This window comes from Pan paniscus, chromosome 1 (genome assembly GCF_029289425.2).
Source record: "Pan paniscus chromosome 1, NHGRI_mPanPan1-v2.0_pri, whole genome shotgun sequence".
NCBI classification, from domain to species: Eukaryota; Metazoa; Chordata; class Mammalia; order Primates; family Hominidae; genus Pan; species Pan paniscus.
Window position 1 is genome coordinate 7,544,474 of NC_073249.2, and position 18,887 is coordinate 7,563,360.

The 18,887-nt window shown below is 37.9% G+C and overlaps 2 protein-coding genes across 2 annotated transcripts in view; one reads left to right on the top strand and one right to left on the bottom strand.

Annotated features, from left to right (window-relative positions):
- OPN3 (opsin 3) overlaps positions 1 to 8,899 on the top strand; it is a 46,691-nt gene extending 37,792 nt beyond the window's left edge. Inside the window, exons 3-4 of the mRNA XM_014343454.4 lie at positions 4,502 to 4,753; positions 7,809 to 8,899. Coding sequence (XP_014198940.2) covers positions 4,502 to 4,753; positions 7,809 to 8,072 — 516 coding nt within the window. The 3' untranslated portion in view covers positions 8,073 to 8,899. The remainder of the gene's footprint in view (positions 1 to 4,501; positions 4,754 to 7,808) is intronic.
- KMO (kynurenine 3-monooxygenase) overlaps positions 8,164 to 18,887 on the bottom strand; it is a 62,430-nt gene continuing 51,706 nt past the window's right edge. Inside the window, exons 11-15 of the mRNA XM_003824529.6 lie at positions 15,731 to 15,788; positions 13,642 to 13,724; positions 12,362 to 12,463; positions 12,212 to 12,271; positions 8,164 to 10,526 (exon numbers count right to left, since the gene is read on the bottom strand). Of these exons, the coding sequence (XP_003824577.1) occupies positions 10,326 to 10,526; positions 12,212 to 12,271; positions 12,362 to 12,463; positions 13,642 to 13,724; positions 15,731 to 15,788 (504 nt within the window). The 3' untranslated portion in view covers positions 8,164 to 10,325. The remainder of the gene's footprint in view (positions 10,527 to 12,211; positions 12,272 to 12,361; positions 12,464 to 13,641; positions 13,725 to 15,730; positions 15,789 to 18,887) is intronic.

The following is an 18,887-nucleotide window of genomic DNA, read 5'->3' on the forward strand; positions in this document are numbered from 1 at the left end:
TGTTGTAGTTCAGGGAGTTGGTAGTTTAGTAAGTTTATCTAGCATTCATTCCTCAACTTAAGGCAAACTTGTGACTCCTTCCTCTACTGCACTGCCACTAATACAGCCCTCATTTCAGGTCATTGATGAGCTCCCAGATATGTGATCCCATGGACACATTTTTATTCCTTTCTAGCATCCTCAGCGTTTGAGACTATTGCCAACTTCTACTTTCTTGTGGTGGTCTCCTGCCATCGATTCTAGGGTGCCTTTCTCTGCTGTCTTTGTTGCTGACTCTCTGGCCCCATCTTCTTATCTCTTCCAAGGGCTTCTCTTCTTTGGGCCTCCCCAGCATCCTATGTTTAGCTCTTGTCCCATGCTACACACTGGCCTTGGGTGGTCTTTCATACTGCCAGGATTTCTCCTTCTGACACAAGCTTGATAACATCTCCATTTCCAGTTCAGGTCTTTCTTCCAGCCTCTAACAGATCCTCGTAGTCAATTGCCTTTTGAACACCTCCACTTGGATGGTCCACAGACTCATCAAATTTAACAAATATAAAGATTAATTTGTCATATTTTCCCTAAAATCTTCTGCTCGCCTATTTGCTTTCTCATTGAATAGTCATCATTCCTAGATACCAAGACCACAAATTAGGGAGTAATCTTTGACTATGTGTCATCCATGTCTCCCCCAACACACAACTATTGATCAGTTCTTATCCATGCCACTTACATGTTTTTTTGTTTTGTTTTGTTTCTGTTTGTTTGTTTTGTTTTGTTTTGTTTTGTTTTGTTTTGTTTTGTTTTTTTGAGACGAAGTTTTACTCTTATTGCCCAGGCTGGAGTGCAATGGCAGAATCTCGGCTCACTGCAGCCTCCGCCTCACAGGTTCAAGCAATTCTCCTGCCTCAGCCTCCTGAGTAGCTGGGATTACAGGTGCCCACCACCATGCCTGGCTAATTTTTAAAATATTTTTAGTAGAGATGGGGTTTCACCATGTTGGCCAGGCTGGTTTCGAACTCCTGACCTCATGATCTGCCCGCCTTGGCCTCCCAAAATGCTAGGATTACAGGTGTGAGCCACTGCGCCTAGCCCTATATTTCTTGGTATATCCATTTTTTCCTCTCCCACTGCCACAGACTCAGTTAAAAAAAAAAAAACTTAGTGCTCCTTTTTAAAATTTTTGCTTTCCTCTATTCCATTCTTTGCACACTGACATCAGAGTAGTTGTTCTCAAGTATTACCTTCAGAAGTTCCACTGTCTTTGTGACTAAAAATAAAGCCCCTGGGTGTGGCCGGCAGGTCCTGTATGGCATCTCCTGTCTACCCGTCCAGCCTCATTTCTTGACACTCCCGTCTTCTTGCCACCTCATGATGTGGCCAATGGTAATATTTCTTGTTTTCAGAAACTGACTTTTTATTTTGCCTCTTGTCTTAGCACACTTTCTTTCTCTGGAACATTCTGTCTCTCCTCCTTACTTGATTAATTCCTCCTTCCCTCACAAGGCTAACAGCACAATTTTCTTGCTCTAACCCACCCTCAGAACCAGTTTCCCATCCTGTGCACTACCGTATCCTCCCTGTTTACCTCCCTCATGGCTTCTACCCACTCAGTGTGCATCATCCTCACCAAATAGTGAATTCCTCAAGAGCAGAGACTGGGTCTTATGTATTTTCTCACCTGTGACTGGAACAGTGTCTGCATGTAGTAGGTAATCAGTGACTATTTTTGGAATGAGTTACAAGCAGAGGGCATAGAAAGGGGAAGACAGGAGAAGGGGTGAAAGTGTGAAGAGATTTGACTTTAGCTGCTACCTAAACAGAGAGCTCACTGCAAGTAATTTGCCTCCATTTCCTTATTCAGAGAGAGGTGACTCATAACAACGATGGAGACATAGTTACACACTTGAGAATGAAGATTCACAGTGAAATTCTTTGAAAATCTACAGATGTCTTGGATTAAGGAGCACTAGGCACCAGCCATTTATACAGCCAGAGAACAATTTGATAGAGAATTCTGAAGAATTTGTTTTAGCTGGTTCATTCTTTAGGACAAATTTGTGCCTGTGCCAATCATTTCAAAATTGCTTCCTCCATAGCAATTTTGAAAACTATCCTCAAATGATTGAATAAAGAGGGTAAGACGTGAAATCGAGTTTTTTATTTGGAAAATATTTAATGAGCAGAATGAAGGAATAGAAAGTAATGAAAGAAAGAGGCCTGAAAAAGATAAATAAAAAATAATCATGAAAACTTCACATATATAAACCCAAATAATCTAAAACATTAGTCAATATCTTCTCCTTATCCCAAAGAGGAACTGGGGAGGTATAGACAAACATTTATTTAAATTAATTTCCCCAGCATGCGTGTAATTCCAAGATGGATAAATGAGTGCTCTCCTTTGATAAATGGTGAGAGGGGATAAAGACTGACCTGCCCAGAAAATGGTACAGATAAAATGATTGGACCTAAATACTGGAGGTTTGGGAGGCAGATAACTGAGATGTGGTTATGTTGCTTGTTAATTGAAACTCTGAAGAGTCAATAATGATTCCAGATATCCTATAGTATCATAAATGTACATATACATACAAGTGTGTTAGTCTCATATCTAGTTCAAATATAAATAAGTATTTAACCTCAAAAACAACCCCACAAAGTCATACGTGTGGAAATGGAACTCAAGTTCTGTTAATTCTCATAGGTTTTTTTGCTTTACCTCCTTTCTTCTTTACTCTTAGAGGAGGTTGTTGACTTGCTCAATATCACACTGCGAGCAAAAGTGGTGAATCTGGGATATAAACTTAGATCTTCTAATTCCAAATCTAGACCTTTTATCAAAACCCCACAGCCTTCCTATAAACTAGGGAAGCTCCCCCACAATGATGTTTTGAAAATAGAAAAATATTCTATCCCATTAAATAAAACAGTTTCTTTTAAAATAGAATTGCACACACAGAATAGTCGTATTCGGTTGGTGCAAAAGTAATTGCGGTTTTTGCCGTTAAAGGTAAACCTTTAAAGGTAACCTTTTTTAAAGGTAAATTATTTACCCTTCTGCACACCAAAAATATGTTCCCAAATAAAAATAGTTATCTCTGAACATTGTAATAAGTTATATGAATTTTACTACAAAAATACAAATACTTTATATATTGATTTTTTAAAGTAATTGGCATACTGGTAAAGGAATATTATTTACCTTTAAATAAGTTTACCTTCAAAGGTTTACCTTTAATGGCAAAAACCACAATTACTTTTGCACCAAACTAATACCAGAAATTTAATACCCACTCTTCCCCATACATAGTCTCTCTACCCTAAAAAAATCAATGATTTAAATTTTTCCTATTTCTCTCTATTCTTTGCTAATCTGAATACATGATTTTGATAAGAATATAATTTCTTAAATATAATTTTGGATATCAGTAATTTGAAAATTTTAATTAAAATATATTTCTAAATACTCTAAGCACATGTTCTAAATGATTTCTTTGGAAATTCTCTTAATTTTTATGATAATGCTAGAACTAAAAGGTACACTTAGAGTTCATTGAAATGCAGTAAATTTCCAGGCATAAAGTAATCAATACTAAGTATTAAGTATATGCTAACTACTTAAAAAATCAATATATAGAGTATTTGTATTTTCATAGTATAATTCATATAACTTATTACAATGTTTAGAGAGAACTATTTTTATTTAGGAACATATTTTTGGTGTGCAGAAATATTCTTTGCCTGTGTATTATTATGACACATTTATAATAATAGGAGAAACAGCAAAAAGAAACTTATATTCAAGAAACTCAAAGAACTTTCAGACTGTACATCATTACTCCTCCATCCCTTTAACGGGAACAGACTGCGAGTAGACAGGCTGGTTTTAGAGGAAGGAGTTGTTTTACCAAATGCTGTTCTCTGCAAGTGATCCCCTAATGAAGCCAATCACAAACAAATTTGTCCTGAAATTCTACTTTACAGTCATTAGCAGTGAATTGAAAAGCTGGTTTTCAGTAAGAATTCACTTGGGAATTAAGTGCTTATCAAGGCCAGCTGCAGGCTTAATCATGCAGAACACCTGACATGACATGGGTGTGCAGTCTGATCTGAGAACTCGAGGACTAACACTCTATAGAGTTTCCAGGATCATGGGGAAATTCTTTGCATTTTATCGTGACTCTCTCAGGCTGTCTTTTAGAGACTTGAAGATCTAGGCAAAATAATTTTATTCTTATTAAGTAAATAAAAGAACGTTAAAAAAAACACTGAAGGATGTAGGAGGCTATGTAGCTCAACCACCCTATGTTGTAAGTGGGGAGACTGAGGCCCGGCAAGGTTAAAGCTGGACTCAGCTATGAGTCTCGGATCAGAAGTCAGCCTGCCAAGGTGCCATTCAGTTCTCTTTCCATTTAGGTGGGGCCAAGAATGGTGTCTGAATATCTGTTATAAAAATAACAAAAGAAACCCTTCTTTTGTTTTTTTAAGCCCTTTCCTTTCTTTCTCCTTTCTGCAGCTTCGTTGTGTGGAAGATCTTCAGACAATTCAAGTGATCAAGATTTTAAAATATGAAAAGAAACTGGCCAAAATGTGCTTTTTAATGATATTCACCTTCCTGGTCTGTTGGATGCCTTATATCGTGATCTGCTTCTTGGTGGTTAACGGTCATGGTCACCTGGTCACTCCAACAATATCTATTGTTTCTTACCTCTTTGCTAAATCGAACACTGTATACAATCCAGTGATTTATGTCTTCATGATCAGAAAGGTAAGCTTTGCAATTAATTGATTGTTTTCACCCTGGGGATAGAGTTGGAAATGACAGTGTAATACTGTTACAGAGGTGATTCAGAGTTGCTTCAATTAAAAAAAAAAAACAAGAATTTTGTAGGAATTAAAGGGATGTGGAAGAAATGTAGAATATTTCCAAAGAAAATCATAACAATTCTAAGAACTACCCATAGGGATTCACACTTGTTAGGTAGAATTCTAGTAAAATTAATATTTAATTCATCAGAAAATAGTTTATGCCTAGTAATAACAGCTACAATGTTAAAATACATTTAAAATTCCTACTGTACCAAGCAAGTTACAAGCAAGTCACAAACAAGTTACAAGCCAGTTTACAAAACTCCACAAAATAGGCACTAATATTATTCCTTGTTTTATTTATGGCTTATGAATAAGTTCAGAGAAGTTAAATAACTTGCCCAATCCAGGAAGTATTGGTGCCAGGATTTGAACCTAGTTTGCTCAAATCCCCAAATCCAGTGCTTATAACTCCTCACTTGGGGTTATAGATACTTGTAGCAATTGGTCTGGGTTGTTATTCACATGCCACAGCAAATGTCTAGCCTAAATTAATTTGGTTCAAGAAACTTCCTGGGCCTGGTGTGGTGGCTCAAGCCAGTAAACCCAGCATTTTGGGATGCTGAGGCAGAAGTATTGCTCGAGCTAAGAGTTCAAGACCAACCTGGGCAACATAATGAGACGCCCCTCTCTTTCAAAAAAAAATAAAAATAAAAAAATTAGCTGGGCATGGTGGCATGTGCCTTAGTTGCAGCTACTCAGGAGCCTGAGATGAAAGGATCTCTTGAGCCCAGGAGGTCAAGGCTGCAGTGACCCACTATCGTACCAGTGCATTCCAGCCTGGGCGACAGAGCGAGACCCTGTCTCAAAAAGAAGAGGAACTTCCTTATCATCTGTTTCTGTAGTTGAAAGGTTTTGACTTGATGGCTATGAGTCATGGCTAGGAGAGCCCACAAAATGATTATTATAAAGCTGAGCCTCTAAGTTTCAGAGAATTTAAAAGTTAAAGATAATGCTTAATTACTCCATTGGAATTTTAAAGATAACAGGTCATAATAATAACAGGCAATAATAATCACTGTGACTTCTAATGCTCAAGAATGTGGAAGAAGAGGGCACTTTTGTAATAACCTTATTATGTTCAGTGCTAAATCTCTCTGCCTCTTCTTTTGCCTTTCCTTCTCTTTGAGCATTATTGGCTTACACTCTCCATAAACTCACTTTCACCTGCCTTAATCTCCTCTCACTGACAGTGTTTCTTTCCCTTTTTTGTTGCCTTCAATTGGTCTATTTCCTTTAACCCAGAGATTTTAAACTTGGAGTCCATAGGACCTAAACATTCCTTGAGTTGGCCTCAGAAGAGCCACTGAAACCCCGGAAATTGTTTATAACAATTTTTTAGTATGCACACATATGAATTTTTCTAGTGAGATGGTTTATAACTTTAATTTTCTATCAGAGGTTAAGATATTTTAGGGACCACCCTCTCAACAGACAAAATTAAAATACATTAACTAACAATTATTTGTTGCACTCTTTCTCTCAGCCAATGGGCTATAAATTAGTGCTTCTAGAACTTTAATGTGCGTACACCACACCTGGAAATCTTGTAATAAATGAATATTCTCCTTCAGTATGTATGGTTGCCCAATATTCTGCATGTCTAACAAGCTCCCACATGGTCCTGATGTTTCTGGTTCCTAAGGGCATACTTTAAACAGGAAGTCTAAAAGATACAAACAAAAACAAATAAATAAAAACAACGGTCCTTGTCCTCAAAGAGCTTACCATTTATATGGAAAAACGTTTTTTGGCATACATACTCTATTTAACCTTTATAGTAATGTATCTTTAACACTTAACCAAACACTGGTTTAGTGAATAAAGTCTCAAACAAATATTTTTATTTTTTAAATTTTTGAATCAGATAGAAAAAATAAATATTTTTAAATGTGAGTATAAACTAAATGCTAACTTGCATAAGATTGGAGCTCAAGACATTATCAGGCAGTGTTTGCTGTAAAACAAAACAAAACAAAAAACAAAAAAGACAGAAATCAATGTAGCTATTTATTATATTTTTAATTGGTATTTCCTGATCTGAGAAAGTCCATATATTCAACATTTATTTCACTCTAAATAATGGGATAACGATTACATTAACTTTTGATTTATGTTTTACTGGTCATGATGGACCGACTACTATAACAAGCAACCCCAACATTTCAGTGAATTAATACAGAGTTTATTGCTCATTTCAGGTCACAGTTCAGTCTAATAATGTATTGGGTGGAGGAGATGGGATCTGTCCTATGCAGTCATTTAGGAATCTAGGTTCCTTCCATCGTGTGATATTATGATCTTTAGGCGTTGGCCTCCCAGGTTCTTGTAGAGAGGAACAGCAGAGAGGAGAAGCCGAAAGGAGGCCAAGAAATATTATTCGATGTTGTACCCAGGACACGGAGAAGAATAATGTTTGTTGATGATATTAGTGCTGTCTGCTATAGTATTTTTTCCCCCAACTGATTAGTAATTTCGATAGAAAAAAAAAATTCTTCACCTAATTAAAGAGACATTAGCAAGTACACCAGGCTGTAAACTCTGCCAGGAAGAGCCTTATCTGTTTTTGATGCTTACAGTAAAAAGTCTCTAATTATAGCACAGTGGCTGTCACCTAGTAGATGCCCACTGAATATTTGTGGACTGACTTAATGTTCAAAATCTCTTAATAGTTGTACCTGCCCTCATAGAAAGTGTGTGCAGATTGAAGCTTGGAGGATTACAAGGTATTGAAATGGTCCTACATATTCTGGTTAATAAGAATTAGAATGAATAAAAGACATAAAGCTCTGGGGTGATTTAGGTAGATCTGAGCATGACCACATAACCCCACACCCACACCTGCTAACAAACAAAAAACAACTTAAATTCAGCTCAACTGATTTCCTCTAATGTTAATCCAGATTAGTGCCCAACTTTTACTTAATATTCCACTTTATTTTTTCTCTGCCCAGTTTCGAAGATCCCTTTTGCAGCTCCTGTGCCTCCGACTGCTGAGGTGCCAGAGGCCTGCTAAAGACCTACCAGCAGCTGGAAGTGAAATGCAGATCAGACCCATTGTGATGTCACAGAAAGATGGGGACAGGCCAAAGAAAAAAGTGACTTTCAACTCTTCTTCCATCATTTTTATCATCACCAGTGATGAATCACTGTCAGTTGACGACAGCGACAAAACCAATGGGTCCAAAGTTGATGTAATCCAAGTTCGTCCTTTGTAGGAATGAAGAATGGCAACGAAAGATGGGGCCTTAAATTGGATGCCACTTTTGGACTTTCATCATAAGAAGTGTCTGGAATACCCGTTCTATGTAATATCAACAGAACTTTGTGGTCCAGCAGGAAATCCGAATTGCCCGTATGCTCTTGGGCCTCAGGAAGAGGTTGAACAAAAACAAATTCTTTTAATTCAACGGGTGCTTTACATAATGAAAAAACCACTTGTGGCACACGATGGGCATCTAACATCATCATCTTCTAATGTGTTGGAGATTTTCATTTCAAATATATTTTTTAAATTACTCTATTTTCCAAAACACGTAATGCATTTTTCTCGAAAATACCTTACTGTAAAAATAATTGTCACGTACACATGTGTGAAGTAGCTAGAACATACTGAATTTTTTTTGTACTGTTGGACTCTATTCAGTGTCATGTCCTATATCTGATCAAGTTATCAAGGAGATAATTCTAGAATGAAAAAGAAAATCCTCTTGTTGGAAACAAAAGACGTTTTATATGTGCAATATGACAAAGAGGAGTTTCAGAGACAACTTTGAATCCTTGTCAGCCTGGAGACCAGCACCAGAGGAATCTACAAGGCAAACTCCCATATATTTGCTTCCCCCAAATTGCTGCCCCTACAGACTCAAAGCTCTTTTTCTTTGTTTTGTTGTTTCTCTAAAAATTTACTGTTCTTTGTCGATGCTATATAAGCCAGGGAGTTCTAAGACGCCAGCTCTTTGAGATTTGCTCATTCCCCTGTATTTCCACCTGTATTTCCCACATATATATTATATATACCTGCTAATAAATTTATGTTTGTTTTTCTCTTGTCAATCTGTCTTTTGTTATAGGGGCCCCAGCCAAGGAACCTAAAGTGGGTAGAAGGAAAAATTATTTTTTCTTTCCCTACAAACTGAACATGGATTATTAGAACTCAAGGTTTTCATTGACAATATAGAAAAGAAACACTGAATCATTTTATTTTATTGCCCAATTTTTATTTCTTATATGACTCTAGTGTTTCACCTTCATAATTAATCATGTTTGAAGGACTTCTCAGTGACTCAGCAGCCTGTTAAAGAAGGATGAACCAAAGAAAACATTTCACTAAATGTGCTTTTAAAAATCAAGTGTATTGCTGGTTCTGCTGCAGTATGTAGTCGAAGAATAAATTAGTAAATTGCTTCTGAGGGTCTGAAATTGAATAAAGTAATGGCTTTGTATTTCTATAAAAGTTGTCTCCCCTTGTTTCCTTTCCACTCTGGCACATGTAGACATTTAAATTATGAATAAAACCCTTTCCTGTCCTTCACTTAGTATGATATTAATAGCCTTTTTCTTATCTTTAGAGGGTAACTCTGGGCTGGCAGCGGTGGCTCACAACTCTAATCCCTGTACTTTGGGAGGCTGAGGTGGGCAGATCACATGAGGCCAGGAGTTTGAGACTGGCCTGGGCAGCATGGTAAGACCCGGTCTCTACTGAAAAATACCGTGGTAGCCCCAGCTATTTGGGAGGCTGAGGTGGGAGGATTGCTTGAGCCCAGGAGGCAGAGGTTGCAGTGAACCCAGATCTCACCACTGCACTCCAGCCTGGTCAACAGAGTGAGACCTGATCTCTAAATACATAAATAAATAGAGATAGATGATAGATAGATGATAGATAGATAGATAGATAGATAGACGATAAACAGATAGATGATAATACTTATATTTGAATATGGGAAAATAAAATGAGTTCATTTTGTAAGTCTCTGGAACTCCCCTGAATTCCTTATTTCCATTTCTGGTTTTATCTAGTAAGTCTGAGCCCTGTGGTTAGGTAAGTTCCATTCACGTAATGAAAAGTGCAGTTAACATGCTAGTTAAGTTGTGATTTTTAGTCCTAGGTGTTGAGTCAATGCTGTTGCGAGTCCTATTGTGTCTTTTAAAGAAAAGGCATGATTACTGTCTTCCCTGAGGCATCTAGGGCCTTACTTTCAGAGAAGTGAAAGATCTTAGTCATTGCACTTTTATAGTTAGAATGACTCAACCTGAGTGTGTGTAATGTAGGGAAGCTGCATGTTTCATCTTTTAAAATGCCCCCCCCACCAGTAATTGCAATTAACATATAGAGATACTCTACATTCAGTTTAATTATAAGCAGAACACTATCTTCCATTAGTGAATCAAATATGGCAATGGAAACATTTTTTTCATGCTTAATTTTGGTCACAGAGAAATCATGCATTTGCTACCATAAAACCTTTCTATCACCTGCTAATGAGATTGGAAATTTGTTCTAGGGAGTCCATGGCCTTTGCGGGGAAACATGTTGTATTCCAGAAGTGAGCTATCCAGTTCCATGGTCTTCTCAAGCGGAGGAAAGGTCGTGGTGACATGTAGTGTATAAGTAGGTAGGTACTGCTGATGGCTATCAGTGATCCCAAGAAAAAGAGTCCTTTGTTTATCACCTGTAAGACAGCAAGAACTCTCATTTCATTTGTCCAGAGATTAAAATCTGAAAATAGACTTCATTTTTTAACAACAAAGGGGTAAACAATGTCCTCTTTGTTCTTTAACCTGAAACAACAATTTACTTGCATGACCACCAGATCAGGAACTGATAAGATCAAGATAAAGTCAAGGATTGGGAGCCTCCCTTCTCCCTCTCTCCCAAGAAACTCATGAATCCAGGTCTTCTGTATGAAAAAAAGTTAGCAGTCAGCTTTTGTCCAGCCATTAAAAATCCTTTGCAGTTTAGAAAAAGAGCTGTGAATTCTTAGAAGAGCACTGCTGTGCTGGGGCCACACATCATTCATTCCTTCTCAGAAGCTTCCCAAAAGTCTCCAGGAGAAGAGTGGTGGCCTGGTGGCCTCTGTGACTAAGACTCATGTGGAGACTAAACACCAGCTGTAAACAGTGGCCTGAGGCTCATTCCAGCCTGAGTCAGGTGCTTTCCCATGGCATCCTGGCCTATTTCTTTTTTTTTTTTTTTTTGACAGAGAAATCTACTTTAATACTCACATGTAAAAGTTACACATCACAAGAGATTGGACGGTAGCTTAGCATAACTAACATAGCTATAGTGAAAATCATTTTTATAAAAAATAATCTAGATGTGGTCATCAGAATTTTTGGTCTGCTTAAGTTAATGTTTGAAGATTGACTTTTATCCCTCCTTGAAGGATTTGCCTGGCCTATTTCTATCCCTGCACTTACTGTCCTGCATTCTAACTGCCTGCTGGTATCTTTTCCCCTTTTAGACTTTCAGCTCCTTAAGGGTGGGGGCCCTGTTTTATTCATCTTGCACAGATAAACCTTGATTTCTTCCAATCCATTCTCCATATAGACATCTTTCTAAAATCCATACCTGAGTCTGCTGGCCTCCCTGGGCTCTCTGTTTCTCTCAAGATAATATTCCAGGTGTTTAAAGCCCTGCCTCCACCCTCTGACCATTCTCACACACTAGTGCTGCCTTCCAGCTCCACTGAAACATGTTTCTCATGTGTCTTCTGCCTTCCCCTGTCCTGGCCCCTCCTGTTCTCCTCGGGGGCAGTTTATCTCTCTCCAGTGCCACTGTCTGTATCCCCTACTAGCCTCTGAGCTTTGTGAAAGGTGTGAACTGGTCATGTTCATCACCATGCCAGCTCAGTGCTATGTACCAAATAAAACTGTCTGTTGAATAAATGACGTTGTAAAATCCCCAAAGTGGAAGACTAGGGAATCAGAATTCCTTCCATTTAATGGCTTCTCTAGGCCAACTGCCCAAAATGGATGTATTATAGCATTCCATTGGAACAGATCTTTTAAAAGTGATTCAGTTCTGTCTAATTTTACAAATTAAACTCATAAGAATATTGCATGAAGCAAAAATCAAGAACAGTACATCTTGCTAAAATAAACTAAAAAGTTGAGAAATATTAGCATCAGTTCCTATCTTGAGATTCTTCCCTTCAAAAGCTCTCTTTGCCACCTCCTTGTAATGTTTTTCAGTAAGCACTGTTCCCTCTCTGTACTCAGGACAGTTTCTGTTTGGAAGGCAAACAGTTGGTGTCTGTCCCATTATTTCTGTATTTGTTGGAAACAAACGTAATCATAATACTATGGCATTTCAACACACCACATTAAAAAATAAATAAAATGTCACTGTTCCAACCTTTTTTTGCCAATGCCAACGCTGCACAGCCTCATGGTATCTTATCCTGGAAAAAGTGACCTGCAAGGAAGTTTAAGAAGTATTCTTGTGTATTCTTTAACAGCTAAACAGAAAATCAAAATGAGGAAAAGTCTTCAGTCCAGACCTTACCATTGTATAGAGAGGGATAAAGGTCGATGGCATAATCACATGAAGAAATCTCTCCATGTTCTTCTGAAAAATGAACCAGCTTGAGTTGACGTGTGCTCGCATCTGCAATAATGACAGTCTTAAAGAACGCTTTTGAACAAATACAGCTATTTCTCACTGCGACTTAGTATTATTCTTCATTCCCACTCATCGCAATGCCAAACACAAAGTAGTCAAATAATTTTTTGTTTCCGTAGTGTCATTCCCAATCCATTTTGGTAAATGTCGGTCATATAGGACGTTGCCTCGAAAATGTACAGCGATTACACGAAACCTGCTAGGGAAGTTTATTTTGCTCAGGGGTCGATAGAGGAAGTCGATTTCAGCAGAGGGTTTGTTTAACCAGAACTGCAGGCAATCTGTGAGCTCAAAGATTTGTCTAATTTTCTGTTGCTTCCTGGTTGTTTTGTAATATTGCTTACAGCAAAAAGAGATTGTTTAAAGCTAGGTTTGTCTGGACCTACTCTTTTTTTTAGGATAGATACTGTGTCGTAGCCATCCTGTTTTTAAAGGAGAAGACAAGATACATCAATAAAGCCTACAATATCTTGTAGGATATCCTCTACCACATCTGATGCAATTTTGCTCAAGCTGAAGTCCAGTTTCTTTCTGTCTTCAGGAGAGATGGCAAATAGCTGGTCACTCTGCTTTTAATTTAGCTTGTAAATCCTTTCATTTTATTATTTTAAAACTATAATCACCATCACTTACCATGAGCTTTACATGTGACTGGTTCAAAATGGAATTAATGTGTTTTTTTTTCAAAGTACTAATCTTCCTGAACATGAATTTCTTTTCGGTATTATGCATTTTTTTTTAGTGCATAAGTTTCCAAAGGATAATCAATGCTACTCTAAATATGCGAGTTATAATGTTATGAGTGAAAAGGCCATTCAACATTTCTTAGATTTTCTAAATGTTACACATCTGAAAGTTGTATTTTCATTAAATTAACATATTGCTAAATGTCTAAGATAAAAGCATGTGAATTATCAGAGGTTTTGTTACCTCCTAAACGTCCTTAAAGTGTAGATAGAGATAACGTGTGTTGGTCATTGCCACTGGCCAGAGTCACAATCCACCCAAGTCTAAGGAATGCTATGTGTGTGTGTGTTTTCTTATCTGTAGGTATTCTTATATAGCATGCATGAGATGGGGGCTGAAGCAAAGAAAAAGAAAAGAACACTTGTTAGAATATCAGTGAACCATCTCATGGAATAAAGCCAAACCTTCTCACTCACCTCTATGTAATTGTACATGGATAGGTCTGAAATCGCGTGATCATCTGGGATTCTCAATCTTGAGAACACAGGAAGACACAAACCTGTAAGTTAAATAATACATCTTTCCAAAACCTTCTATAAAAATGTGCTGAACTCTACACAGGTCAAATTAAATGGTATGTTCACTACCAATGCTCTCGCTAATTTTTTTAAACTATAAATAACCATTCTGTGTAACCAACAATCTATGACTATTGACAATACACATAGAGCATTTCCTGTTGTGATTAAATAAAAATTACAACAAAATTAATCTATATTATTGCTTTATCTTTGTTCTCTAGTGCCCCAAACCAGCGTTGACAGTGTGTTCTTATGCATAAACCCTCTATCAACCTCCAACGTCATGTGTAAACCAGTCACGCGAGCACAGGGAAAGGAGGAAACAAAATATCTCTGGCTCCTGAGCATCTGAGAGAGATGACTGGGAAATAACCAAAAAAAGAAAAAAAAGAAAAAAAAGATGAGAAAATTTGTCCTGGAATTCTATGATCTCTTCAGACGCAGGCACCAGTATTCTTGGACTTTCTAAAACACCACAGCAAACATATACTATGAACTTACTTTACGGTAGGCTTTTTTTTTCTTTTTAAAACTTTATAGAAATTATTCAGTGTTCACAACTCTGAAGTTGAGAGTATCATCCCCACTTTATAGACAAAAAAGAACGGAGGCTTTAGAAAGATGAAGTGATTTGCTCAAGATCACACAGTTAATAAGTTGGCAAGTCAGGACTTGAAACTGGGTGTAAGTTTAAGGCCAGTTCTCTAGTCTATCCTTTACCTGAAACAAGTGTAAAATCAGAGGTGGCCTTTGAAAGCACGTGATGCTGGGAAGTAGGAAAAGGTTATCCAGTTCTTAGGCTGTTGTTTGTGCCTTCTTTTATATATGTAATATACAAACCCTCCATCCACCTCCATGGTCATGTGCAAACCAATCACATCAGGGCTAGGAAGGAAGGGAGGGAACAAAATGCCTCTGGCTCCTCAGTATTTGACAGAGATGACTGAAAAATAATGAAAAAAAAAAAAAGGAATTTATGCCGGGCATGGTGGCTCACGCCTATAATCCCAGCACTTTGGGAGGCAGAGGTGGGTGGATCACTTGAGGTCAGGAGTTCGAGACCAGCCTGGCCAACATGACGACACCCCGTCTCTACTAAAAATACAAAAATTAGCCGGGTGTGGTGGTGTATGCCTGTAATCCCAGCTACTCTGGAGGCTGAGGCAGGAGAGGAGGCAGAGGTTGCAGTGAGCCAAGACTGAGGCCACTGAACTTCAGCCTGGGCGATGGAGTGACTCCATCTCAAAAAAAAAAGTATTAGATGCAATCTTTGATAGGGCAAAAAACACTGGAGCTTCTAAGTGTTTCTGAGGATGTGTTGTAGGGTGACTGTCCCCAACCCTCGGTCCATGGCCTGTTAGGAACCGGGCCACACAGCAGGAGGTGAGTGGCAGTTGAGATGGCATTACCGCCCAAGCTCCGCCTCCTGTCAGATCAGCAGTGGCATTAGTTTCTCATAGGAGCGTGAACCCTACTGTGAACTGCACAGGCGAGACATCTAGCTTGCACGCTCCTTATGAGAATCTAACTAACGTCTGAAGATCAGAGCAGGAACAGTTTCATCCTGAAACCATCTCCCCCCACCCCTTGTCTGTGGAAACACTGTCTTCCATGAAACCTGTCCCTGGTGCCAAAACGTTGGGACTGCTGCTAGGAGACGCAGGCAGAGGGTGTTACCTAGGCTGAAAAGGGAGAGAAAGCAGCGTATTTCTGCCAAGCATGGGTACTCTGAGCTTTTATCTTTGAGTGAATCACTTCATGGACCTCCACATAGAAACTTCAAAAGAAACTATGTTTCTTTTTCTGGGTGTTAGTTGTTGCTATGGGAAAACGGTGGCATAGACTATTAGTAGAAAAATATGTAATCCTGGGGAGATAATATACATTATACGTCACAGGTTTGTGATCATTGAGGATCAGAAATAAGCCCACAATTAGTCAGAAGAGCTAGTCCATGTCCAGTTGAGAAATTGACCTTACTTACTAAGGTCGTTACTGAATTTATCCATTAACTCATCAAATACCAAGCAGTCTTCAAAGCCCTGAAACAAGAAAAAAAAAAAGAGAAATAAGAAACTAGAAATAATAAAAAAGAAACCCTTATTATCGATTTTGAATAGATCTTCCATTGGTGAAGATAATTCATACACTGTTTATTCTCAACTAGTACATAGCAGTTGAGTTGTCACATGGTATTGAATTATGGTTAAAAATGACCATCGGGCCTGGACGTGATGGCTCACACCTGTAATCCCAGCACTTTGGGAGGCCGAGGTGAGCGGATCGCTTGAGCTCAGGAGTTTGAGATCAGCCTGGGCAACATGATGAGACCCCATATCTACTAAAAATACAAAATAATAGCTGGATGTGGTGGTGTGTGCCTGTGGTCCTAGCTACTCGGGAGGCTGAGGTGAGAGGAACACTTGAACCTGGGAGATGGAGGTTGCAGTGAGCCGAGATCGCTCCACTGCACTCCAGCCTGGGTGACAGAGAGAGACCCTGTCTCAAAAAAAAAAAAAAAAAAAAAGACCCATAGACTTCATGCTTGGCAGTGTTATCTTTGTCCAATTTACATATATATGATACAGTGATCTGAAATTCAACCAAGATTTTACATTACTGTTTTAATTTTGATAGATTCCATTACTTCTTTGAGAAGAAGAAATCATTATATTGCTCTACCATAAGTTTTAGAATTATATTTAAACTCATTCAAGTCTTTAAGATTCATATTTAGAGCAATTTAATGATAGGATGAAACTACTTACTTATCAATTTAGTTCCTATAACTCAAGATTAAAGCAATATTAAGAAGTCCACAAAATTAGTAATGTACTATACTAAATACAGAGAGGATGGAGAATTGAAAACAATGTTTCCTGTTTCCTAGGAATTCAAGCTACAGCTTTAGAGGTAGTATAAAGATTTTTTTTCTTTTTGTTTTTTTTTGTTGTTGTTCTTTTTTTTATTTTAGATGGAGTCTTGCTCTGTTGTTCAGGTTGGAGTGCAGCATGATCTCGGCTCACTTCAATCTCCACCTGTTAGGTTCAAATGATTCTCCTTCCTCAGCCTCCCAAGTAGCCAGGATTACAGGCGTGCACCACCATGCCCAGCTAATTTTTGTATTTTTTATAGAGATGGCATTTCACCACATTGGCCAGACTGGTCTCGAACTCTTGACCTCAAGTGATCTGCCTGGCTTGGCCTCCCAAAGTGCTGGGATTACAAGCATGAGCCACTGTGCCCGGCCTAAAGATATTTTTTAAATAAAATATTTTTCACATCAATTATAAAGATTACATCTGAAACAAGCAGATTTATTTGTCAAATCAATTATATAGTCTCAATACTATAGAAGTGAGAGATACCATATGGGGCTGAGATAACAGTTTTATATTCTTTTGTTTAAGTTAATTCATTTACTCTTCACAACTCTCTGAGGTAGATACTATTAAAATTCCAATTTAATTTAATTTAATTATTAATTAATTAATTAATTAATTTTGAAATGCAGTCTTGGTCTGTCACCCAGGCAGGAGTGCAGTGGCACAATCTCGGCTCACTGCAACCTCCACCTGCCAGGTTCAAGCAATTCTCCTGCCTCAGCCTCCCAAGTAGTTGGGACTACAGGAACCCACCACCACACCTGGCTAATTTTTTTTTGTATTTTCAGTAGAGACGGGGTTTCACCATGTTGACCAGGCTGGTCTCAACCTCCTGACCTCAAGTGATCCACCTGTCTCGGTCTCCCAAAGTGCTGGGATTACAGGCGTGAGCCACCACACCTGGCCTAAAATTCCAGTTTTATGGATAAGAAAGTAAAGATAAGGTAAGTAAATTGCACAAGAATATATTTGCAGTAAATTCTGGAGCCAGGATTTAAAACTAAGTATTCTAATGTCAGGTCCTGGGCACTTATCCACTGTGCTACAATTAATGTCTTATGTTTTTATAAAACAATATGTTTACCACTGCTTCATGGAGAATATAATTGATTAGATTCAAAAGCTATTTTTACTTGGAATATATGCCAATAACCAAAATAATATATGATTAATGATTATGAAGCTATTAGTGCACACACACACACACACACACACACAAATTAGGATTCCTTGAAACGAATGTTCAACTTTTAAACACTATTTCTTTTCTGAATTCTTTTTCTGGCCAAAATAGTAACATTTCCATGAAGGCAGTAGTGTTCAACATCTAATCAGCTCATAGTTTTACTTAACCTTGTCAATCAGGTTTCGCTTTCCTTTGGAAAGAAAAAGTAGAAAAGAAAGAGATCCTTGAGGAATCACCACACTGTCTTCCACAATGGTTGAACTAGTTTACACTCCCACCAACAGTGTGAAAGTGTTCCTATTTCTCCACATCTTCTCCAGCACCTGTTGTTTCCTGACTTTATAACAATCACCTTTCTAACTGGTGTGAGATGGTATCTCATTGTGGTTTTGATTTGCATTTCTCTGATGACCAGTGATGATGAGTTGCAAGGACAGAAAACCAAACACCTCATGTTCTCACTCACAGGTGGGAATTGAACAATGAGAACACATGGACACAGGAAGGGGAACATCACATACCGGGGGCTGTCATGGGGTTGGGGAATGGCGGAGGGATAGCATTAGGAGAAATACCTAATGTAAGTTACTAGTTAATGGGTGCAGCACACCAACATGGCCCATGTATACATATGTAACAAACCTGCACATTGTGCACATGTACTCTAGAACTTAAAGTATAATGAAAAATAAATAAATAAATAATGAGATAAATTTTTATTATTTTCTTTCTTTGAGGCTAATGTTACATATTTATGCATAGTACCTAGAAAAAATATATTTAAAAAATTAAGTCTTGAATTGCTGATAGCCAAGTTTCCAAATTTTGAGCTATTGGTACATTTTTTCTAACTGAACAGAATACTATATGGTCAGCCACATATACCCAAGTTCTGGATATATGGACTCAGTCAAGTTTGGATTGGAAGTATTTTTTAAAAAACAATAAAAATAATGCAACAAAAAAGAATACAAATAAAAATACAGTATAACAATTATATACATGACATTTATATTGTATTAGGTATATGTATTATAAGTAATCTAGAGATGATTTTAAGTACCTGAGAC